This window comes from Paramisgurnus dabryanus, chromosome 15, assembly GCF_030506205.2.
Source record: "Paramisgurnus dabryanus chromosome 15, PD_genome_1.1, whole genome shotgun sequence".
NCBI lineage: Eukaryota > Metazoa > Chordata > Actinopteri > Cypriniformes > Cobitidae > Paramisgurnus > Paramisgurnus dabryanus.
In genome coordinates, this window is record NC_133351.1 from 3,815,173 (window position 1) to 3,834,818 (window position 19,646).

The following is a 19,646-nucleotide window of genomic DNA, read 5'->3' on the forward strand; positions in this document are numbered from 1 at the left end:
TTTCCCAAAGAGTCATGAGATCATCAAAATCATCCTGCTATTGAACGCAATGAAATAAAGACATATAGGTTTTGTTCAAATTGTGTTATATGACATTGTTTGAAACTGTACATAGAAAACAAACAAATTTATTTGATTTTATTTCACAGCAGCATCAATTTGTTTCCAGTTCCATTTATAGACACATGGGCTTATAAAGATGAATACATTTATAATATTTATTTTCTGTCATTATAATACAAAATCACTTAAAATATATTGACTTTACTGCACAGGTTGCGTAGTAAATATGAAGAGCCGTTCCCGCTGGTGGGATATCAGAGATGTACAAAACTATCATAATTATTTTACATGCATATATCGTGAACATTTTCAAGTATATTTTATCACATTTTTCTGCCACTGTTGTAATATCACACTAGTATTTACTCTTATGGAAGGCAGGGAATGTATCAAATGACTGCATTTTATTATTGTGTTCAGATGAGAGTCCCTTTCTTCAGAGCAAGAAGATAATACAGCCACATTAAATTAAATTAACCTTCTAGATATCACAAATCCTATTGTTAATGTTTACTTGCTGGACTATTAAAGTCACAAACAGATCATGATATGTTGACTGATATTATGATTTCTGCTGCTTCTCTTCAAGCTGACCGCTCCAGAAATGAGGTATATATATCCATAAACAATGCATATGTGTCATGTTTGTCTCTTCCATGGCAAAACCGTTAAAAACAATCTGATATAATGGCAAAGACTCGAAGCACATTACTCGTACGGTAATGTTGGCATGCTCGTGTATTTCCAGAAATAAGTATTTATCTATTTTAAAATAACTTCTCAGCAGAGGACATCAACAAAATCTTTTCAATTTACAAATGTACAAAATATTCATAGCATTCTCCATCAGCAGCATCAGTGCAAAGATATACAAATATGACATCACAATAAAAAAAATCATCATACAAGAATTGGCATACAAAGGCAAACTCTGGACAGACCTTACTTACTGTAGGTGATACTGTACAAACATTTGATCAAATTTATCTCCATCTTCGTTTTGCAAAGTAATCTTACAATGATTCGGCTGCATATAAAAATAAGATTTTGGGCAAAGGGAGTGTGTCGCTTATATTTGTGATGGTTATATTTCACTGTCCTCTTTGACCAGGTTGGCCGTATCTCTGTAGGTGTCCTCTGTGGGTGTATAGGAGCTCAGTTTCTGAGTTTTGGGAGGGGGGACGAATGGAGATGGTTGAGTATCGCTGGCTTCTTCACCTCCAACAGCCTGCTGGTCCTGCATCTGCAACAAATAATGTTTGCATCACTTATATATCATGTCTTTTTCTGTAGCTCAGTTGGTAGAGCATTGCGGTAATAATGCAAAGATGATGGGTTTGATCCCCAGTGAACAAGTCACATACTGATAAAAATGATAGATTAAATGTACTGTAAGTAGCTTTGGATAAAAGCATCTTTCAAGTGCATCCAGCTTTAATCTAAAATGATTTAAGGGGGTCCTATGATCATGTTTTCAGGTGGTGCTTTTCCACAACTTTATAAAACCCGGAAGTATTGCCCTAGGGCAAGCAGCTGCATGTTCGTCTAAGTTTTGAGGATCGCTCTAAATCTGATCTCTATCAAAGGTCTTTCACAAAAATGCAATTATCTCAGCTTTTTGCTCAAAATATTTGAGAGGTGATAAAAAGAGAACTAATCAATTTTTTTTTCATTTGATATGCATATTCTGTCAGGATCTTGTCTTGTATTACATCTAGTTTATTGTGACAGGTACCATGTTTTGTGTGGGAACACGTGTCTAGGGATTATTTATTATCAGGCCACGTGTTTTCCTTGTCCCGTCACTTTTTACCCGATCCCTTACCTGTTATGATTTTCACCTGTTCCCCTCATTAGTTCTCTTATTTAAAGGGGCAATAAGTAGGATCTACCCCCATCTAGTGGTGGAATTGTATTTTGCATTCAAACGAACAGTGCTCTCTAGCTCCTCCCCTTTTCAAATGCGTGTTGCAGCTACGGTAGCCGTTATGTAATCGCTGATCTCCTTGTCGGTTGCAGCTTGTTCACGTGTTCTGAATGGAAACGTGTTGGTAGGTTAGTGCTTTTTGTCCCTCTCTGCTATTATAGTTTATCAATATGGCGGAACAATATGGATGCCTCCTTGGACTTACCCGTTCAATGTAAGTAAAGAGAAGAAATTCTAAGCTTACAAAGAAAAGTCAGATTACTGGCAAAGGTCATTTGACACCAATGAGGACATATTAATGATTAAAGACATTGATTTTGATTAATAAAACACTTAAAATCCTACTTATTGCCCCTTTAAAGTCCTCGGCTGCATTCGACACCGCATACTGTATAGTAGGTACTGAATAAGATGAAGTACCTACTTACTGACTGTTAAAACAGTAGGTACTGTATAGTATGAATCCTGGTAATACTGTATGAATGAGATTCGGACGTACAACATCCGCCATGTTGCTACATCACGTGACATACGTCCTCATCACGTCATGTCATTCTAGCGCGAAAACAGTCGCATGCCTCTTCTTCTTCGTTGGACAACTCCTCTCCAGGGGCATCATGGGAAAGTGAAGTGTCCATCGTATGCACACTGCAAAATCTAACCGGAAGTAGTAGGTCATCTGGGGACTTTTCACATACTGTTTTTCGTATACTACGTATTCGGACATACTAGTCGCCTCGCCTACTGCATTTCGCGTACTATATAGTATGAAGTAGGCGGTTTCGGACGTAGCACTTGTGTTTGCTATTCTGTGCACGTTCATCTTGTATCCTGTATCCCTACGTTGCTTGTCTTTGCCAGTAAGTACTTTGTTTAGTCAAGTCTAGTTTAGCTTTTTGTTTTGTGTTTTAGTCTTAGTATATTTCTTGTTTATGTGCCCCTTCGTGGGTTTGGTTTTCCCTTTTGTTATAATAAAGTGTCAGTATTTTTGTCAACATCTGCATTTGGGTTCATCTCTTGTTATAATTCCTCACATTTTCATTTGCAAAAGATAACTTTCTTAGTATTTTTGTCTTGTTTTCCGTAAAAATATAAAAATTCTTAAATCAAGATGTATTTTCTTGATGACCTTAGACCTTTTAGACAAAAAACATACAATTTAAGTGACTTTGTGATTAAAACAAGCAAAATTATCTTGCCAATGGGGTGAGAAAATTTTGCTTAAATTGTTTAAGAAAAAATAAAACTTATTTTTAGATTATTTTCTCCCTGCATTGCCACATTTGTTTTGCTTGTTTTAAGCACAAATTCACTTAAATTGTATATTTTTTGTTTATAAACTAGACTTATTTTCTTAGGTCATTTTGCTGAAGAAAAAGCATCTTAATTTAAGAATTTTTAGATATTTTTACTGAAAACAAGACAAAAATACTAAGAATTTTTTTTCTTGAAAATATTTTTTTGCAGTGTATATATTCAAAGAACATTTTCTTAAAGGCATTAAACTTTTGTGAAAATCATGAAAAATGCTGCTGGCTGGCAACTTAAAAAAAAAAAAAATGCTGGCAGGAAAAGAGTTAAACCACCCATAACATCAACATTTTCATGATAGATTCATTCCCATATGGAAAAAAAATAATTTCTCTGGCAAAAAATATATTTTAAATATGTGTTAAATACATTTTGTAGAAAGTAAAACTTTATTAAATATATTTTTTAATTTGAAGGTTATTTTAAAATTCAAAAATATATTTAGTTTTAACCTTCATATATTAACATATCAAAATGTATTTAGGGGCAACAAATACATTTATAATTGTACATCCTATATGGCAGAAATATGTTTTTCCTGAACAAAATCTAAAAGTTTAAGTATAAAATGTATAAATATAAAATTATAAATATATTTTTGCAATTGAAAATACATTTAATTTTAATCTTTTCAAACCTGTTAAGTTTACAGGTTTGTAACATACAATATGTGAATATAAATGCTTTAAAATATATTTTAAAAATCTAAAAAAATTAATCAAAAAATATATTGGTGAAAAATACATTTTTGTTAACCTATTTCAAAATGTATTTGGCATTTTTTGTATATTTTAAAATATATTTAAAATTATATTTATAAAATATATTTTTTACCATATGGGTTAAATCAATTAGGATATCTAATATGAAAATGACTTTGATTTCTTTCTCACCTCTGAATATATTGGGTTTTCAAATGTTGTACTTGGCTTCAGCTTTCTTTTGAAGATGCTCCATCTGGACTCCTGAAAGATGAATGAATGACAAAATGGTCACATAAACAAGAAAAACAGGGTAACACAACAGTTTTTTTCATTTACATTAACATTTTATACTTTTGGCAGATGCCAAAAGCGTCATAAAATGCATTACATTTTTCTTAGTATGTGTGGTCCCTGGGTTCGAACCCAAGACCGCAATGCTCTAAATCTGAGCTATACAGGAACACACACTGTAAATGAATATGGCTTATACAGCAAACACTGACACTATGTTCACATTATTCTGACAGGTGAGGATTGCCCGTCAAATTGACCATGACTGAAACTGAGGACAAATGTTTGGGTTTCCTACCTGTGTGTTTGTTTGCTCCACTGGGATGCTCTTTACCTCCACAGGTTTTTCACGAGTGTGATATGTAGGGTTTGAGAAGGTATTCTGATCACCACTGACATCCACTGTGACCTGTGTGAAACATGCTTATTTATATTTGTATCTAGACAATAATGAAAAGCTTTTGAGAGATTTTGTACCTGTGTCGGATGTATGACTGCAGGGGCACCAGACGGGCCTGCTGTAGTTGAATATAGAGGATTCTCAAATGTGATCGGCTGCCTTCCAGACTCTACAAAATTCTCATCCTATAACAAACAACCGGAGGATTCGAATCAGAAAAAAATCTTCGTTGCTGCCATAGAAGCCATAGGTGTGTTTGACTTCTAGTAGTACTGCGCAGGCCGATCGGTGTGTGACATCAAAGGATCATGCATCGCATTTGTGATACTTTGATGTCATACGGCAATCGATCTACGCAGCAGCGGATCTAGTAGTTGTTGCAGTAGCCGCTCTGTTGTTGCTTTAATCGAGCAATAGTAGCTGCGTTTCCAATAAGATTTGTGCAAAAGCGTTATTTTCTAAATGTCGACAAATTTTTTTTGCAACTGATGTTATGCAACTAAAACGTCCTTTCGTCATTCCAAAAACCATGGTGACGGGTGTGTTCGACTCTATACGTTACAATGCTGGCCGATGTGCATATGATATCAAATACAGCGAGAGCGACTCGAAAGCATTAAGAGATTTTGATGCCATGCACTTGTTGGTTCTGGTGACGTACATACCCCGCCATATTTAAAGAATCATCATGTGACTTTTACAAACGTCAGGTGATCTATAAATGCGAATACGCCATCAATAAACATAATTTGTGAGTCGCATCAGAACGATTCCTATCAACAATGAATGTGAAGACTCCTATCATGTTTCAATGCTCTTTCACAATTGCTACGCCATTGTAGTTTAGCGAACCTCTAGCATTAATTAATTACATATTGTGCCTTTAATGATACACTTAGACCTGGAACTACAGTACTGTAACATTAACACTGGGGTCAAAGATAAACCAGAGATTTTACGCTTCACAGATAAGTCCGAAAATGTGCTTAGTGTACTTAAGGGTTAAAAAGAAAGCAGTTACTGTTAAATGAACAAATATCAATCACATGTACCAGCTGCATGGCTCTGTCGATGAAGGACACCCCTACAGTCTGAGGCTCCAGGTCCATGGTCACATTGTCACCCGAATGGAACGACACCCCGTTTCCTGCATCGCCCGACTTCACCAGACTGCTCAGACTAAACAGAAAATGTTGATCAAAATATATCTAGATCGTTTGGAGCCTTGTATCATTATCAAAATGTGCGTAAGTCACTTGGATTGACATTTTATAAGCTAATGAAATGAAAACATTTCAAAGTATCCAAATACTTTCCAATGCAGGTGTATTTGTGTTTTACCTGGGTAGTTTAGGTATTGATGGAATGAGGGAACCGGTGCGCTTGTAGTTAAGGAAAACTGCCACCGCCAGCGCTCCGGTAATGAGAATAATAATCACTGCTAACAGAACGGCCACAGCTACAAACACACAAACGCGAACATTAATATCCATGAATTAAACTTCATTTGATATACTGAATATGACCCTGGACCTCATAAGTCACATAGCAATAGCTTTACAGATTACGCAAAATTTTAGCGTTATTTTCTAAATGTCAACAAAAAACTGTTGTGAAATGACAGCATTTCAATTTATCGATAATATGCCACTGAAACTTAGTTTTTCCTCTCACGATAAGTCATTCCAAACTTCATCGACTGATTGATAGGTTTACTTATATCACGTCCACCGCACTAAACGTTATTTTTAACCAAAAGAGACGTAAGAGTATTATCCAAACATTCATGCGAAGGAAAGCACTGCAAAAAATGATTTTCAAGAAAAAAAATTATATTTTTGTCTTGTTTTCAGTAAAAATGTCTAACAATTCTTAAATTAAGATGCTTTTTCTTGATTAGCAAAACGACCCAGAGCAAAACGTCTTGTTTTTAGACCAAAAATATCTAATGTTAGTGATTTTGTGCATAAAACAAGCAAAAAAAAAAAGTTTTCTTGAATTTAGTGTTGAATTTAGTGAATTTAGAAAAATATTCAAGATTTTTTTGCACTAAGTTTTTTTTTCTTGAACCTATTATGTTTATCTTGTTTTCAGTAAAAATATCAAAAAATTCTGAAATTAAGATTTTAATCATTTTCTTTATGAGCAAAATGACCTAAGAAAATACGTCTAGTTTTTAGACAAAAAATATACAATTTAAGCGAATTAGTCCTTAAAACAACCAAAAAAATATGCCAAGGGAATGTTTATGTCTTGAAAAAAATAAACTTATTTCAAGATTTTTTTTATTCCATTAGCACTAATTTAATTAAAGTTTATATTTTTTGTCTAAACATTAGACAAAAAAACAAGACAAAAATACTAAGTAAGAAAGTCATTTTTGCAGTTTACTTGTATCAGGTGACCTGAAAATGCAAATAAACTGTTTTCATTGCAGTTTTGCGAAATACACCTTTTCTGAATTGCCTGAAAAACCACCTCATGCAAGTGTGAAAACTTTTTGCGAGTTTTTGCGTAATTTACGTGTTTTTCATTGGCCGTATTTTCAATTTGCGATGTCAATTTGCGTAATTTAAAGGGTAATGGAAACGTAGCTATTGTATGGGTCAAAATTATAGATTTTTATGCCAGAAATCATTAGGATATTAATTCCATTAAGTTATTTTGGAAGTTTCCTACCCTAAATATATAAAAAAATATTTATCATTACTAATATGTGTTGCTAAGGACTTCATTTGGACAAACTTAAAGGCGATTTCTAGATTTTCAAATCTCGAAAAAATATTGTCCAATCCTAACTATGCATCAATGGAAATCTTATTTATTCAGTTTTCAGACGATGTATAAATCAATTTTAAAAAATTGACCTTTATGACTGAGAAAAGTCTTCTGTAAACTTTGCTAAACCGTAAAAATGCTGAACTAGCTGGTTACAGTCTGGTTATAGTGGATATTTAACAGCATCCCATGACCCTACAAGCCAATGTAAGAAGCATGAGCAAAAGTCCTTACACTTATAATCAAAAGCAGTCATTACCTGTGCCTGCGGGTGCACCTATAAATCTTCCCATTTCACAGTAACTACCCGAATATCCGTACGGGCACCTAAGGAACCAAATAACAAAATGATTAGATATTAAAATTGACACCTCTTATTCGGCTGAGACATGCCATGCATAACTTTGATATCTTTAATATTGACTGAGTAAGGTCATGTAAGTAAGGTAATAGAGGCATCACATGGTGGCTGTGGGGCTCTCAATCAGCGGTCAAACTTACTTGCACCTCGGCAGGTCCCCTTCATCGATGTAGCACGTTCCTCCATTCATGCATCTGCATGCAAGAGGCATGGAAACCTCCGGCTCAATGGCTGCACGTGCGAGCGGCAGGCGCGACATAACCACAACAACACGAGCCACAATATTATCACATCACAGATGAAACACGGCACCGTCATCACAGTATCAAAGCACTCAAAACGTCACATGGCAATAACATACTCCTATCATGCAGCGTTAGATGCAGCACATGCATATTATACAAGATGTGCAAAAAGATCAACAGGCATCTCCTACCTGCATCACATTCATTTTTGTTGAAGGTGAGAGTACTGGAACCCTGCGGACAGGCACAGGTGAATCCACCTGGTCGCAGTAAACAAAGGTGACTGCAGACACCCTGACAGGGATTGACTACTGCAAGAAACAGAAAGAGAGACATTTTATTTTGGCAACTTTAAAGAAATAGTTCACCCCAAAAATGAAAATAAGCCCATACACTGAAAAAAAAATATTCATTGAATTTAATCAATTTTTTTAAGGTAAGTGGTTGCAATCAATTTATTTAAGCTACATTTAAACAAAAAAGATTAGTAAAGTAAAATAAAATATAAAACGTTTGTTTAAATATAGCTTAAATAAATTGATTGCAACCACTTACCTAAATTTTTTTTATTAAATTCAATGAATAATTTTTTCCAGTGTATTTTACTCGCCCCCAAGTCATCCTAGGTGTATATGACTTTCTTACACCCAAACACAAGTTATTTTCAATAATATCCTTGTTCTTTTTAGCTCTATAATGGCATTGGATAGTGCCCCATTTTTAAAGCTCCAAAAAGCTCACCCATCCATCAAAAACTAATCCATACAGTTATTAAATGTTTTCCAGAATGAAGCGATGAGGTTTTGGTAAGGAAAATATTAGGCCATGATTACATTATTGCGTTTACCTTTTAAAATGCATTACTTTTGCCACGTTTACGCCTTTCATTTAGACTACGCCACTGTTTTGGACCATCAAAAATGGAGTTTATTATAAACTCGACTTTCTCATGAATGTGCGTACGGTCGTTGCCATAGGCCAGTGATTGTACTTTATAAAGTTTGAAATATGAATATTTTCCTATGAATTTACTTCGGAAGACACTTATGGGTGGTTTCCCGAACAGGGCTTATCCTAGTCAAAGACTAAAATGCATATTTGACTCATATTTGATGTTATTTTGTGTATTTGGTATAATACAATGTGTTTGCATGGTTTATGGTTAAAAAAAACATTATTTTAAATTTACATAAGTTAATTTTTCTTGAATTTTTCTTGAATTTAGTGTTTAAGAAAAATTTTCAAGGTTTTTTTACTTACCCCATTGGCAGATTTGTTTGCTTGTTTGAAGCACAAAATCACTTAAATTTGATATTTTTGTTCAAAAGACATTTTTGTTCTTGGGTCATTTTGCTCATCAAGAAAAAAGCATCTTAATTTAGGAATTTTTAGATATTTTTACTGAAAACAAGACAAATTTTTTTTTTTCTTGAAAATCATTTTTTTTACAGTGTACTGAATGCTTACTGCAAAAACAAATGACTTTCTTAGTATTTTTGTATAGTTTTCAGTACAAACCTCTCAAAATTCTTAAATCAAGATGCATTTTCTTGATAAGCAAAATTACCCAAGAAAGTTTTAGACCAAAAATATCAAATTTAAGTGATTTTGTGCATAAAACAAGCAAAACAAATCTGCCAATGGGGTAAGCAAAAAAATCTTGAACATTTTTCTTAAACACTAAATTCAAGAAAAATTCAAGAAAAATTAGCTTACCCCATTGGCAGATTTCTTTGCTTGTTTTTTTTGCACAAAATCACTTAAATTTTATATTTTTGGTCTAAAAACTAGACTTATTTTCTTGTGTCGTTTTGCTCATCACGAAAAAGCATCTTAATTTAAGAATTTTTAGATATTTTTATTGAAAACAAGACAAAAATACTAAGATTTTTTCTTGAAAATATTTTTTTTGCAGTGCAGGCAAAAAATCTGCCAATGGGGTAAGAAAAAAAATCTTGAAATAAGTAAACTTTTTTCTTAAACACTCGAGAAAAAATCTAGTCCTTAGCCCACTGGCAGATTTTTTTTTGTGCTTTTTTTAAGCATAAATTTCCTTACATTTTATATTTTCTTGTCTAAAAACTAGACTTAATTTCTTAAGAATTTTTGATATTTGTACTGAAAACAAGACAAAAATACTAAGTAAAAAATTTATTTTTGGAAGGGGACACCTTAAAAGTTTTTCTATATTCTGTGATTATTTGGGCGGGGCTACAACTGTGGCTTGATGATGCACTGGAGCCACCAAGCATGGCCCCGCCCCTAAAACAAATAAGAGCATATAAGTGTATTTGATAGCTGAGACAGAAGGCAGCTTTTCCTCAGATAATCCTGCCTGTTTTTTCAAGATTTTACATCACATTATCACATTGTTCTGTGGTGTGACAAACCGAGAATACATTTAATATCGAACTTTACACAGACGTTAACGATCATATGGATTAGTTTTTGATGGATGGATGGATGTGCTTTTGGAGCTTTAGGAATGGTGCACTATCCAATGCCATTACAAAGCTGAAAAGAGCAAGGATATTATTCAATACAACTATTTGGCTAAAATAAGAAAATCAGATATACGTAAGATGGCTAGGATGGATTTAAACCCTTCAGGTCAATTCTGAAGTATCCTCCATTAACTGTTTTAAAATCAATCTGATATCTCACCTGAGTGATTATGTCTGTGCTGCTGGTAGATGCGAACTTGAGTCAGCCAGGGGTTTATAGTCAATACCTTCACTTTATCTCCTTTACCAAACTTATCTTTCTTCCACACTTCTCCCTTTTCTTTAGTGGTCCAGTACACATGTCCCTCAAACACATCTAGACTGTAGGGGTGACCGATGTCTAATGATGAAAAATTGAGAACTGTAAGCAGTGGAACTTCACAGATGTCTCCTAATGTACTGCATTACCAGCATCTCACCTCCTGATATGATGATTTGTCGGTCCGTTCCATCTGCTTTCATGGACTCTATGATGTTTTCTTTGGAGTCACACCAGTAGATTCGGTTTTCATTCAGGTAATCCAAAGCTAAACCAGTGGGCCAGCCCAGATCTTCCTCTAACAGGACTTGTCTGTGCTGGCCGTCCATCCACGCTGATTCGATTTTGGGTTTCCTTCCCCAGTCGGTCCAGAACATCTTACTGTTATATTTAAACACACATAAAGCAAAATAATGCATATGAAATGAATCAAACAATCAATTAAAAGAAATGTAAAGTATATTTTAACAAAAATGTTGTCTTGACATTTTATCAAGCAGCTTCTTGAGGTCTTGAACATGTTAAAGTGGTTCACATTTATTCTGGGCTCCTATTGGAAGTTTTTTGTTCATTATTTGTTTATCCAATTTAAAAATATGTATATTTTTTAAATGTTGTTTTGTAATGAAATAAATGTACTGCAAAAAAATGACTTTCTTACTTAGTTTTTTTGTCTTGTACAAATATGTAAAAATTCATAAATCAAGTTGTATTTTCTTGATTAGAAAATTACTTAAGAAAACTTAAGGAGTTTAATAAGTCTATTTTTAGACATAAAAAAATCTAATTTAAGTGAATTTGTGCATAAAACAAGCAAAAAAGTACCCATGCATTGGCAGATTTTTTAGTTATTTATTGTCTTGTTTTATGCACAAATTCACTTAAATTTGATTTTTTTTGTCTAAAAATAGACTTATTAAACTCATTAAGTTTTCTTAAGTAATTTTTCTAATCAAGAAAATACAACTTGCTTTATGAATTTTTACATATTTGTACAAGACAAAAAAACTAAGTAAGAAAGTCATTTTTTTGAAGTATTTATTTCATTACAAAACAACATTCAAAAAAATTTATTTTTAAATTTTTTTTGCCTAAAAAAGTCATTTTGCTCATCAAGAATCATCTTGATTTATGAATTTTTTTATTTTTGTACTAAAAACAAGACAAAAACGTAAGTAGTTTTTTGCAGTGTATGTCACATAATTATTATTTGAAAATAATTTTTTTATTTATAAAAAATCTGCCAATGGGGTAAGAAAAAAAATCTTGAAATAAGTAAACTTTTTTCTTAAACACTCAAGAAAAAAATCTAGTTTATGAAAAATCTAAACCTTTCTACTTGTTTGTGATTTAGACTGATTTTCTGATGAATCCATAATTATAATGCATAATTATTATTATACATGCAACTTTTACACTGCAAAAAATGATTTTCAAGAAAAATTTTATTAGTATTTTTGTCTTGTTTTCAGTAAAAATATCTAAAAATTCTTAAATTAAGATGCTTTTTCTTGATGAGCAAAACAACCCAAGAAAATAAGTCTAGTTTTTAGACCAAAAATATCAAATTTAAGTGATTTTGTGCACAAAACAAGCAAAAAAATCTTGAACATTTTTGTTAAACACTAAATTCAAGAAAAATTCAAGAAAAATTTGCTTACCCCATTGGCATATTATTTTGCTTGTTTTATGCACAAAATCACTTAAATTTGATATTTTTGGTCTAAAAACTACACTTATTTTGTTGGGTCATTTTGCTTATCAAGAAAAAGCATCTTCATTTAAAATTTTATATATATTTTTGTACTAACAACAAGACAAAAATGTAAGTAATTTTTTGCAGTGTATGTTTGCACAATTATATTTTTCTCCATATAAACTTTTAAATATTTGATGTTTGATTTGATATTTTTACACTTTCCATGGATGTGCGCTGACCTTTCTAGTTGTTTGTGATTTAGACAGATTTTCTAGTAAATCCATAATTATTATGCAACTTCTATGGCCTTTTTTACTATCTGCGATATTGCATGCAGTGTACATTATGGATTAGGTTAAGGTGTTTACCCTAGAGCCGGATTCACCACAATAGCAGCTGGTTGATCAAGATCGGTGTGAATTAACCACTTCCTGTACCGCCCATCCATTTTGGCCACTTCGATCCGATTGGTTCCAGCATCGGTCCAGTAAATATGGCTAAAAGCAAAGAAAAATCAGAACAATGATTTACCAATATCTGCTTTAAATATCAATGCTTTTTGTATATTTATTACATATACCGTCCAATCCAGTCCACAGCGATGCCATCCGGGCTGGAGATGTATCTGAGATTGAGGTTCATCTCTTTCACAGGATTATTGCCGTAATCATCAAATGTGGTCATGTAAGCTCTCTTTATCGCACCAAAGTCAGCACCTCGACCCAACACTGTCCAGTAAACTACACCTGTAGCATAAACACCATACATTAAGGGTTACGCTTTATTTTAATAACCTCATGTGTCACGTTTAAAGACATAAAGTGTCTTACTGAGCCCAAGGCCCTCGGGGTCCCACAGGTAATCCAGGGCCTGAATGTGCTCTGCGTTATCCACGTAATCCGAGTACTGCGCGCTAGACAGATTAAAGCGACGGATGCGCACGTTATCAGGTAATAATAACACGGGAGGATTTCCTGAGTAAAAAAGAGAAAACAAACAACTAAAATTTAGTGACAAGTGAAGGTAAAAACTCAGTACATGTATAAACATTTCTCTTGCTTCAACGCTAACATTGCAATGCATTATGTAAGGGATAATGTAGAGGCAGCCGGTAGTTATTGGGAAATAAGCCCCGACAGTGTGATCAGGACCCGACGCGAAGCGGAGGGTCTTGTATCACACTGCAGGGGCTTATTTCCCAATACCTACCGGCTGCCTCTACATTATCCCGCTTATTACACGGCTACTTGCCACATAAGAAAAAAAACTGGACATGAATATGAATTTGAAACATTTTATTGGCATATTTGTTTTAAATTAACATTTTTATCCTTCCGCGAAACTTTGCACAGATGCATTAAATGATCGTAATACCTTATTAAGATCCTCTGCTTCATACTTGTCTCCATTTTTTCTCTTTTAGCCAGTCTTTGAGAAGTTTTAATGCCCATTCTGTATTTTTTTGTGTGTTGGCTTCGTAGCTGTCATGCTCTATTTTGTCAAGTTCAGTCTCAGTAAGCTGTCTGTGTCTTGTCGTGGTTGTCGAGTGTTTGTCACAAGATGGCGCCAAACAGACAGTAATCTTTATTGATCTTTATTGGCGCGGAGCGATTTTACTCGTGCAAGTAGTCCGGCTATGCGTTATTATTTTGGAGCGGTTATTATTTGAAAAGAACGAACCTGCAAATGTCTCAACTGACAAATCAGAATCAAGCATTCCAGAGAGCCGTGTAATAAGGGATAATATTCTACACCTTGGACAAAAATGGTATCTTAGGAGGGAACAGATGCAGTCTATTCAATGCAATTCAATTTTATTCATAAAGCGCTTTTCACAATTGTCTAATTGTTTCAAAGAAGCTTTACATTCACAGGGAATAATATGGATTTTTTTTCCCAGAAAACTTTTTGCATAAAATAGATTCCAGCACTTTCAATGACCTGTATCTGTGTATATTTTCAAAAATTTCCCAGGGCCTTGAATTTTTCTCCCAGATTCACAAACGTTCAAGGATTTCAAGGACCCGTGGGAACCCTGGATATATTATATAATAGGTATGATTATATACAATTTTATGGGAATTAAACACAGTCTAGGTTTCGTATATGAACCCGTTAATGCATTAAATTGCTGTCTATTTAGCCTATTATGGTTTTATAGTGATACAGCTAACAAAGGTGAAAAGGCATATCTCCAAAAATAATCGCATGAAGAAAACAGTAGGGGGCAGCAGAGGGTAGGAAATAGAGAGGATGTTTAAAGAGTCACACACAGACATAATAAAAGTGTTTTCTTCACCCTCAGCAGCGCATTCGACTCCAGGTTGTTCCCCGACAGATCGAAACCCTTCAGCACAGAAACACTCGTAAGTGCCCTTGGTGTTCTTGCACAATTGAGGACACGTCCTGTAAATCTCACACTCGTCTACATCTGCAGTGGAGAGAAAACATGTCTGTTAACAAGTATGGTAAACGAAACATGATTGGGCATTAGTGTGAAGAAAAACTAATTACATTTTTTTTATAAAACTACCAAACAATGATGTGTGAAGATCTAAAATACAAGATGGTTTTGATTTGTTTAACACTTTTTTAGTGGACAACACGCGTTGTTTCTCATCCTTCTGTGTCATTTCATTGATTTGAAAAAATATCTCCAAAATGTGATTAACAGCCTACTGAAAAAACTTTACTGCATTACGGTGGTTTTTATATAATATCTTTATAACTTATGCTTCATAAACACAGGTCTGACACATGGAGAGCATCTTCTCAGCTGGCTGAAATTTCTACCAAATACAAAAGGGTTTTGCCCAGCAACAAGCAACATTGCATGATAATTTGTTACGGCAAACATCTACAGTGTGTGTATGAAATCCAACATTATCTCATGGAAATCCATGTTATTGTCATGGAAAATTTGATCACTTTATCCGTGGCCATGTCACGGAATTCAGCTTTTTTCCATGGCGGGAACACAGCATTTTATGTATTGTTTTCTTATTGTTTTTTCCTATTTTCAAATCATTGTCGCTTTGGGATTTGGGTTAGGATGTACTTTTATGTATTGGTTTCTACATGTTTTTCTTCTGCTATTAAAACTACACTGCAAAAAATTATTTTCAAGACAAACATTTCTTAGTATTTTTGTCTTGTTTTTAGTAAAAATATCTAAAAATTCTTAAATTAAGATGCTTTTTCTTCATGTGCAAAACAACCCAAGAAAATAAGTCTAGTTTTTAGACCAAAAATATCAAATTTAAGTGATTTGGTGCATAAAACAAGCCAAAAAAATCTGCCAATGGGGTAAGCAAAAAATCTTGAACATTTTTCTTAAACACTAAATTCAGAAAATTTCAAGTAATATTTTCTTACCCCATTGGCAGATTTGTTTGCTTGTTTTATGCATTAAATCATTTAAATTTGATGTTTTTGTCTAAAAACTAGACGTATTTTCTTGGGTCGTTTTGCTTTCCAAGAAAAAGCATCTTAATTTAAGAATTTTTAAATATTTTTGAAAACAAGATAAAAAAACAACAAATATTTTTTGCAGTGTATTCTCACCTGGAGTTGGGGTTAGAGTTGGGGTTTTTGGTAGGATGTATAAAAATGTAAAAGAAAGTGATTCAAACCCCAACCCCAAGCGACAATGGTAAGAACATAGGAAAAAACAATGAGAAAACAATAATAAAAATGACACGTGAAATCCGTGGGACTGACACGGAAAAGACATCTGTGGTCCCGTCACGAAAAAAAAGCTGAAGTCCGCAACATGGTCATGGATAAAGTGATCAAATTTTCTGTGATTTTCGTGAGATCAGGTTGATGAAATCATACAGCCTTTGATTGTTTTGAAATACAGCAGTAAGCTACATAAACCCATGCAGACGTTCCTCTTGTTCCAGCTGGCAGTACAATTAATTGGGAATATTGGGATGACGTCACGAACCATCACAGGTGGTCTTGTGCTCAGGGTTGGGTTTGTATCCCGGTTTGCAGGAGCAAATGAAGCCTCCACTGGATATATCTGTGCAGTTATGCTCACACAGATTCTCACTGCATGAACGGCTAGTGCCATAATCTAATAGAGAGAAAGAGAAAGAGAGATAGAGAGAGAAATGTTGCAGAGGTTTATATAAATGGACGAAAATTTGATTTTGGGGACATAATAATATACAGGTAAATAAAAACAGTAATTTTTATCATTGGGTAAACTATCCTGTAATATCTGTGTGTGTGCTAAACTTACGACAGCCCAGTTCATCGGTCTGGTCTTCACAATCATCATAGTCATCGCAGGCGTACTGTAGAGGAATACAGTGACCGTTCCCACATTTATATTCATCTGCAGAGCACGGGCCGTGAGTCGGAGTCACACCTTGAGGAGAGACATTAACACAAAACAATTCTGTTCATGTGCGCTATATGCCGTGTTCACACTGCACGATTTTAACCCTGATTTTGACTCGTCGACAGGTTTTGAGAAATCGCAGACAAATGCCCGAAATTACAGGCAAATATGTGCTCGTGCACGCGAGTGACAATCACACAGTGTGAATTATTAAATAAGCAATCTGAAAGAATCGCCGACGAGTCGCTGACACCCGTGAGATATCTGGCATGCTAGATATCTGGACCTGTCGACGATTCAAATTCATGCCGTGTGAAATGTGTTCTGACTGAAAATAATATCGGCAAGGGAGGAGTTATGAAGGTACAGACCATAATATCAGCAAGCATGGCTTTGGTTCAAAAAAAGATTCTTTTCTTTTTATTTTTCTTCTTTTCGCTGCAGATGAGCACACATGCAATTTGTATGGCAAGCTTTTTGTGGGCTACCAATTTTAATAACAATCCCAGTCTCACGTGAGAACTTGACCTTGCACGCATAACCTTGCATTGTTTCTCGTGTGCGTTTGATTGTGAGACGTAGTTTGCGGACCGGGACAAAGTTATCGGCTATTCTTACTATGGTAAAGTTATAGAATGTGAAACCCCTTGTCACCTATTCATCATGTAGGGACTGAATGCTACCCCAGAAAAGATCTGTGACCCGACTACTTTAAAAATAATGCAGTCTGATGAACTCGGCATTAGTTTCAAATAAAAATTTTTAGAGAAACTGCTACATATATAGTGAACATGCCAAAATAATCTAGCGAGGTTTAAACTTTAATAAATTGTAGTTTATTACTCAATGTATGATTGTAAAGTAATCTTGTTCACTGATTGGCTGCTACTCACAATGCTCCGCCCTCTCATCAGTGCCGTCACCGCAGTCATCTATGGAGTTGCAGAGCTCGTGGCTGTAGATGCAACGATTGTTATCACATCGGAACCGGAACGGAGGATCGCAAGGGATATCCACTGAAGAAACAAAGCACATAAAAGTATATAAAGTGCATGCTGTTAACTCTTTAATGCATGAACGCTTACTGTGAAATAAAAAAACTGATAGGTTCTCTGGGACTTCACTATAAATTTTGTATACGTTTTTCAAGTATACTAAAAGTTTAAGGTTTGTACAATAACAGTGTGATGGATCTTTTAAGTCTCTCATCTAATACAGATGTAAATTGAAGTGTACGCCTACGTGTGTCACTTACAGCAGAGATGAAGCTCTTCATCTGAATTATCACCGCAGTCATTATCTCCATCACATCTCCAGTGCGGCTGCACACACACATGGTTCTTGCATTCGAAGAGAAACGGAGGACAGTATGTGCTGTTTGGGTATCGTGTGGCTGAAACACACACACAGATACATTTTTATTTTATTTTAAAACATACTCTATAATATTATTACAGAGTAACGTGCATGGTTCAGCAGTGTACAGAAATACATTTAAAAAAATTTTTTTTGAATAAGATGCAATGAACATTTATTGCCAATAAAACATTTAAAGGGCACCTATTATGCAAAATCCACTTTGGACATTATGGGCCCTATCTTGCACCCAACGCAATTGACTTTGTCAGTGACGCATGTATCATTCGTATTTCGCACCGGCGCACAGCGGGTTTTTCCTTCCACAGACGCACATCGGCAAACTAGTGAATGAACTTGCGCTCCCAGGGGGGTTCAGCTCAAAAAAGGAGGCGTGTTCCGGCGCAAACCATGCCTGATGCTATTTTGCAGTTTCAAAAAACAATTGCGCCACTGACCAAATAAAAAATTGTCTAAAGTCAGTGGCGCGTTGTTCATTATGCTATTTTAAGGGCGCATACTTGACCATAATGTATAGCGTGCACAACGCGCACACACTTTGCTTATCTAATCTACACAGATGCAACAGTTATTTTTGCAAATCATAAATTGTTACAATAAAAAATATTAACACACGAGATAAGGGGAATCATTGTGGTGAGCATTGTGGTGATAGTTTTTATTTATTTTGTGTGCTGCATTAAAAAATTATCATGCAAATAATGATTAAAATATTTTCATAAGTTTGTTGTGTGGCTGTATTACGTTTATTTTATGTAAATAATAATTAAAATGTTTTCATAAGAAACCTTAATGTATGTGAACTTGATTTGTAAGAGTACTTTGGGGTTGGACTGCTTGCGTTTCTTGGGTCCGATTTCCAAGCCCCCAAACCCTTTCAGCGGTGAGGGTGGACGCAGCGATGTCCTCTGCTGGCGTCAGGTGTGTGTAGAGGCAGATCCACCTCCCGTTACACGGCGTGCCCGATTTATGCTGGCAAGCTTGGGATTCCCCAGTCTCCTGACATCATCCTGGGGATGCCAGCTGATGAGACAATTGTGGCTATTTCCTCCCACGCCTGTTTAACCGACGCTGATTTGGGCAGGTTTCTCCTATCCCCATACAAAACAACTTCTCTGTCTTTGACTGCTCTTACAAGAACGTCGGTCTCCTCGGCTGTTAACCGCTCCTGGTGTACGCCTGGTAAATCCGTCATAATAATAGCAACCCGCCATGGAACTTGCGCACTTGCATTTAAAGGGAATGTTGGATGACGTTCTGATTGGTTTATTTGACGTTACGCCCAAACCACACCTATGAATAATGAACCTACTTCAGACCAACCGCTTATTGATTTGCGCCTGGCGCAAGAGTTATTTCTCCCGCCGGGAAAATAG

At 34.9% G+C, this 19,646-nt stretch overlaps 1 protein-coding gene across 1 annotated transcript in view; it reads right to left on the minus strand.

Moving 5' to 3' along the window:
• Positions 1-27: 27 nt before the first annotated feature.
• The window catches only part of lrp2a (low density lipoprotein receptor-related protein 2a), a 109,916-nt gene continuing 90,297 nt past the window's right edge, over positions 28-19,646 (minus strand). Inside the window, exons 61-79 of the mRNA XM_065252314.2 lie at positions 18,149-18,286; positions 17,787-17,909; positions 16,792-16,920; positions 16,492-16,623; positions 14,842-14,973; positions 13,373-13,516; positions 13,123-13,288; positions 12,911-13,039; positions 11,004-11,224; positions 10,745-10,924; positions 8,272-8,391; positions 7,976-8,066; positions 7,734-7,801; positions 6,038-6,155; positions 5,749-5,875; positions 4,774-4,881; positions 4,595-4,705; positions 4,195-4,266; positions 28-1,306 (exon numbers count right to left, since the gene is read on the minus strand). Coding sequence (XP_065108386.1) covers positions 1,148-1,306; positions 4,195-4,266; positions 4,595-4,705; positions 4,774-4,881; positions 5,749-5,875; positions 6,038-6,155; positions 7,734-7,801; positions 7,976-8,066; positions 8,272-8,391; positions 10,745-10,924; positions 11,004-11,224; positions 12,911-13,039; positions 13,123-13,288; positions 13,373-13,516; positions 14,842-14,973; positions 16,492-16,623; positions 16,792-16,920; positions 17,787-17,909; positions 18,149-18,286 — 2,468 coding nt within the window. The 3' untranslated portion in view covers positions 28-1,147. The remainder of the gene's footprint in view (positions 1,307-4,194; positions 4,267-4,594; positions 4,706-4,773; positions 4,882-5,748; positions 5,876-6,037; positions 6,156-7,733; positions 7,802-7,975; positions 8,067-8,271; positions 8,392-10,744; positions 10,925-11,003; positions 11,225-12,910; positions 13,040-13,122; positions 13,289-13,372; positions 13,517-14,841; positions 14,974-16,491; positions 16,624-16,791; positions 16,921-17,786; positions 17,910-18,148; positions 18,287-19,646) is intronic.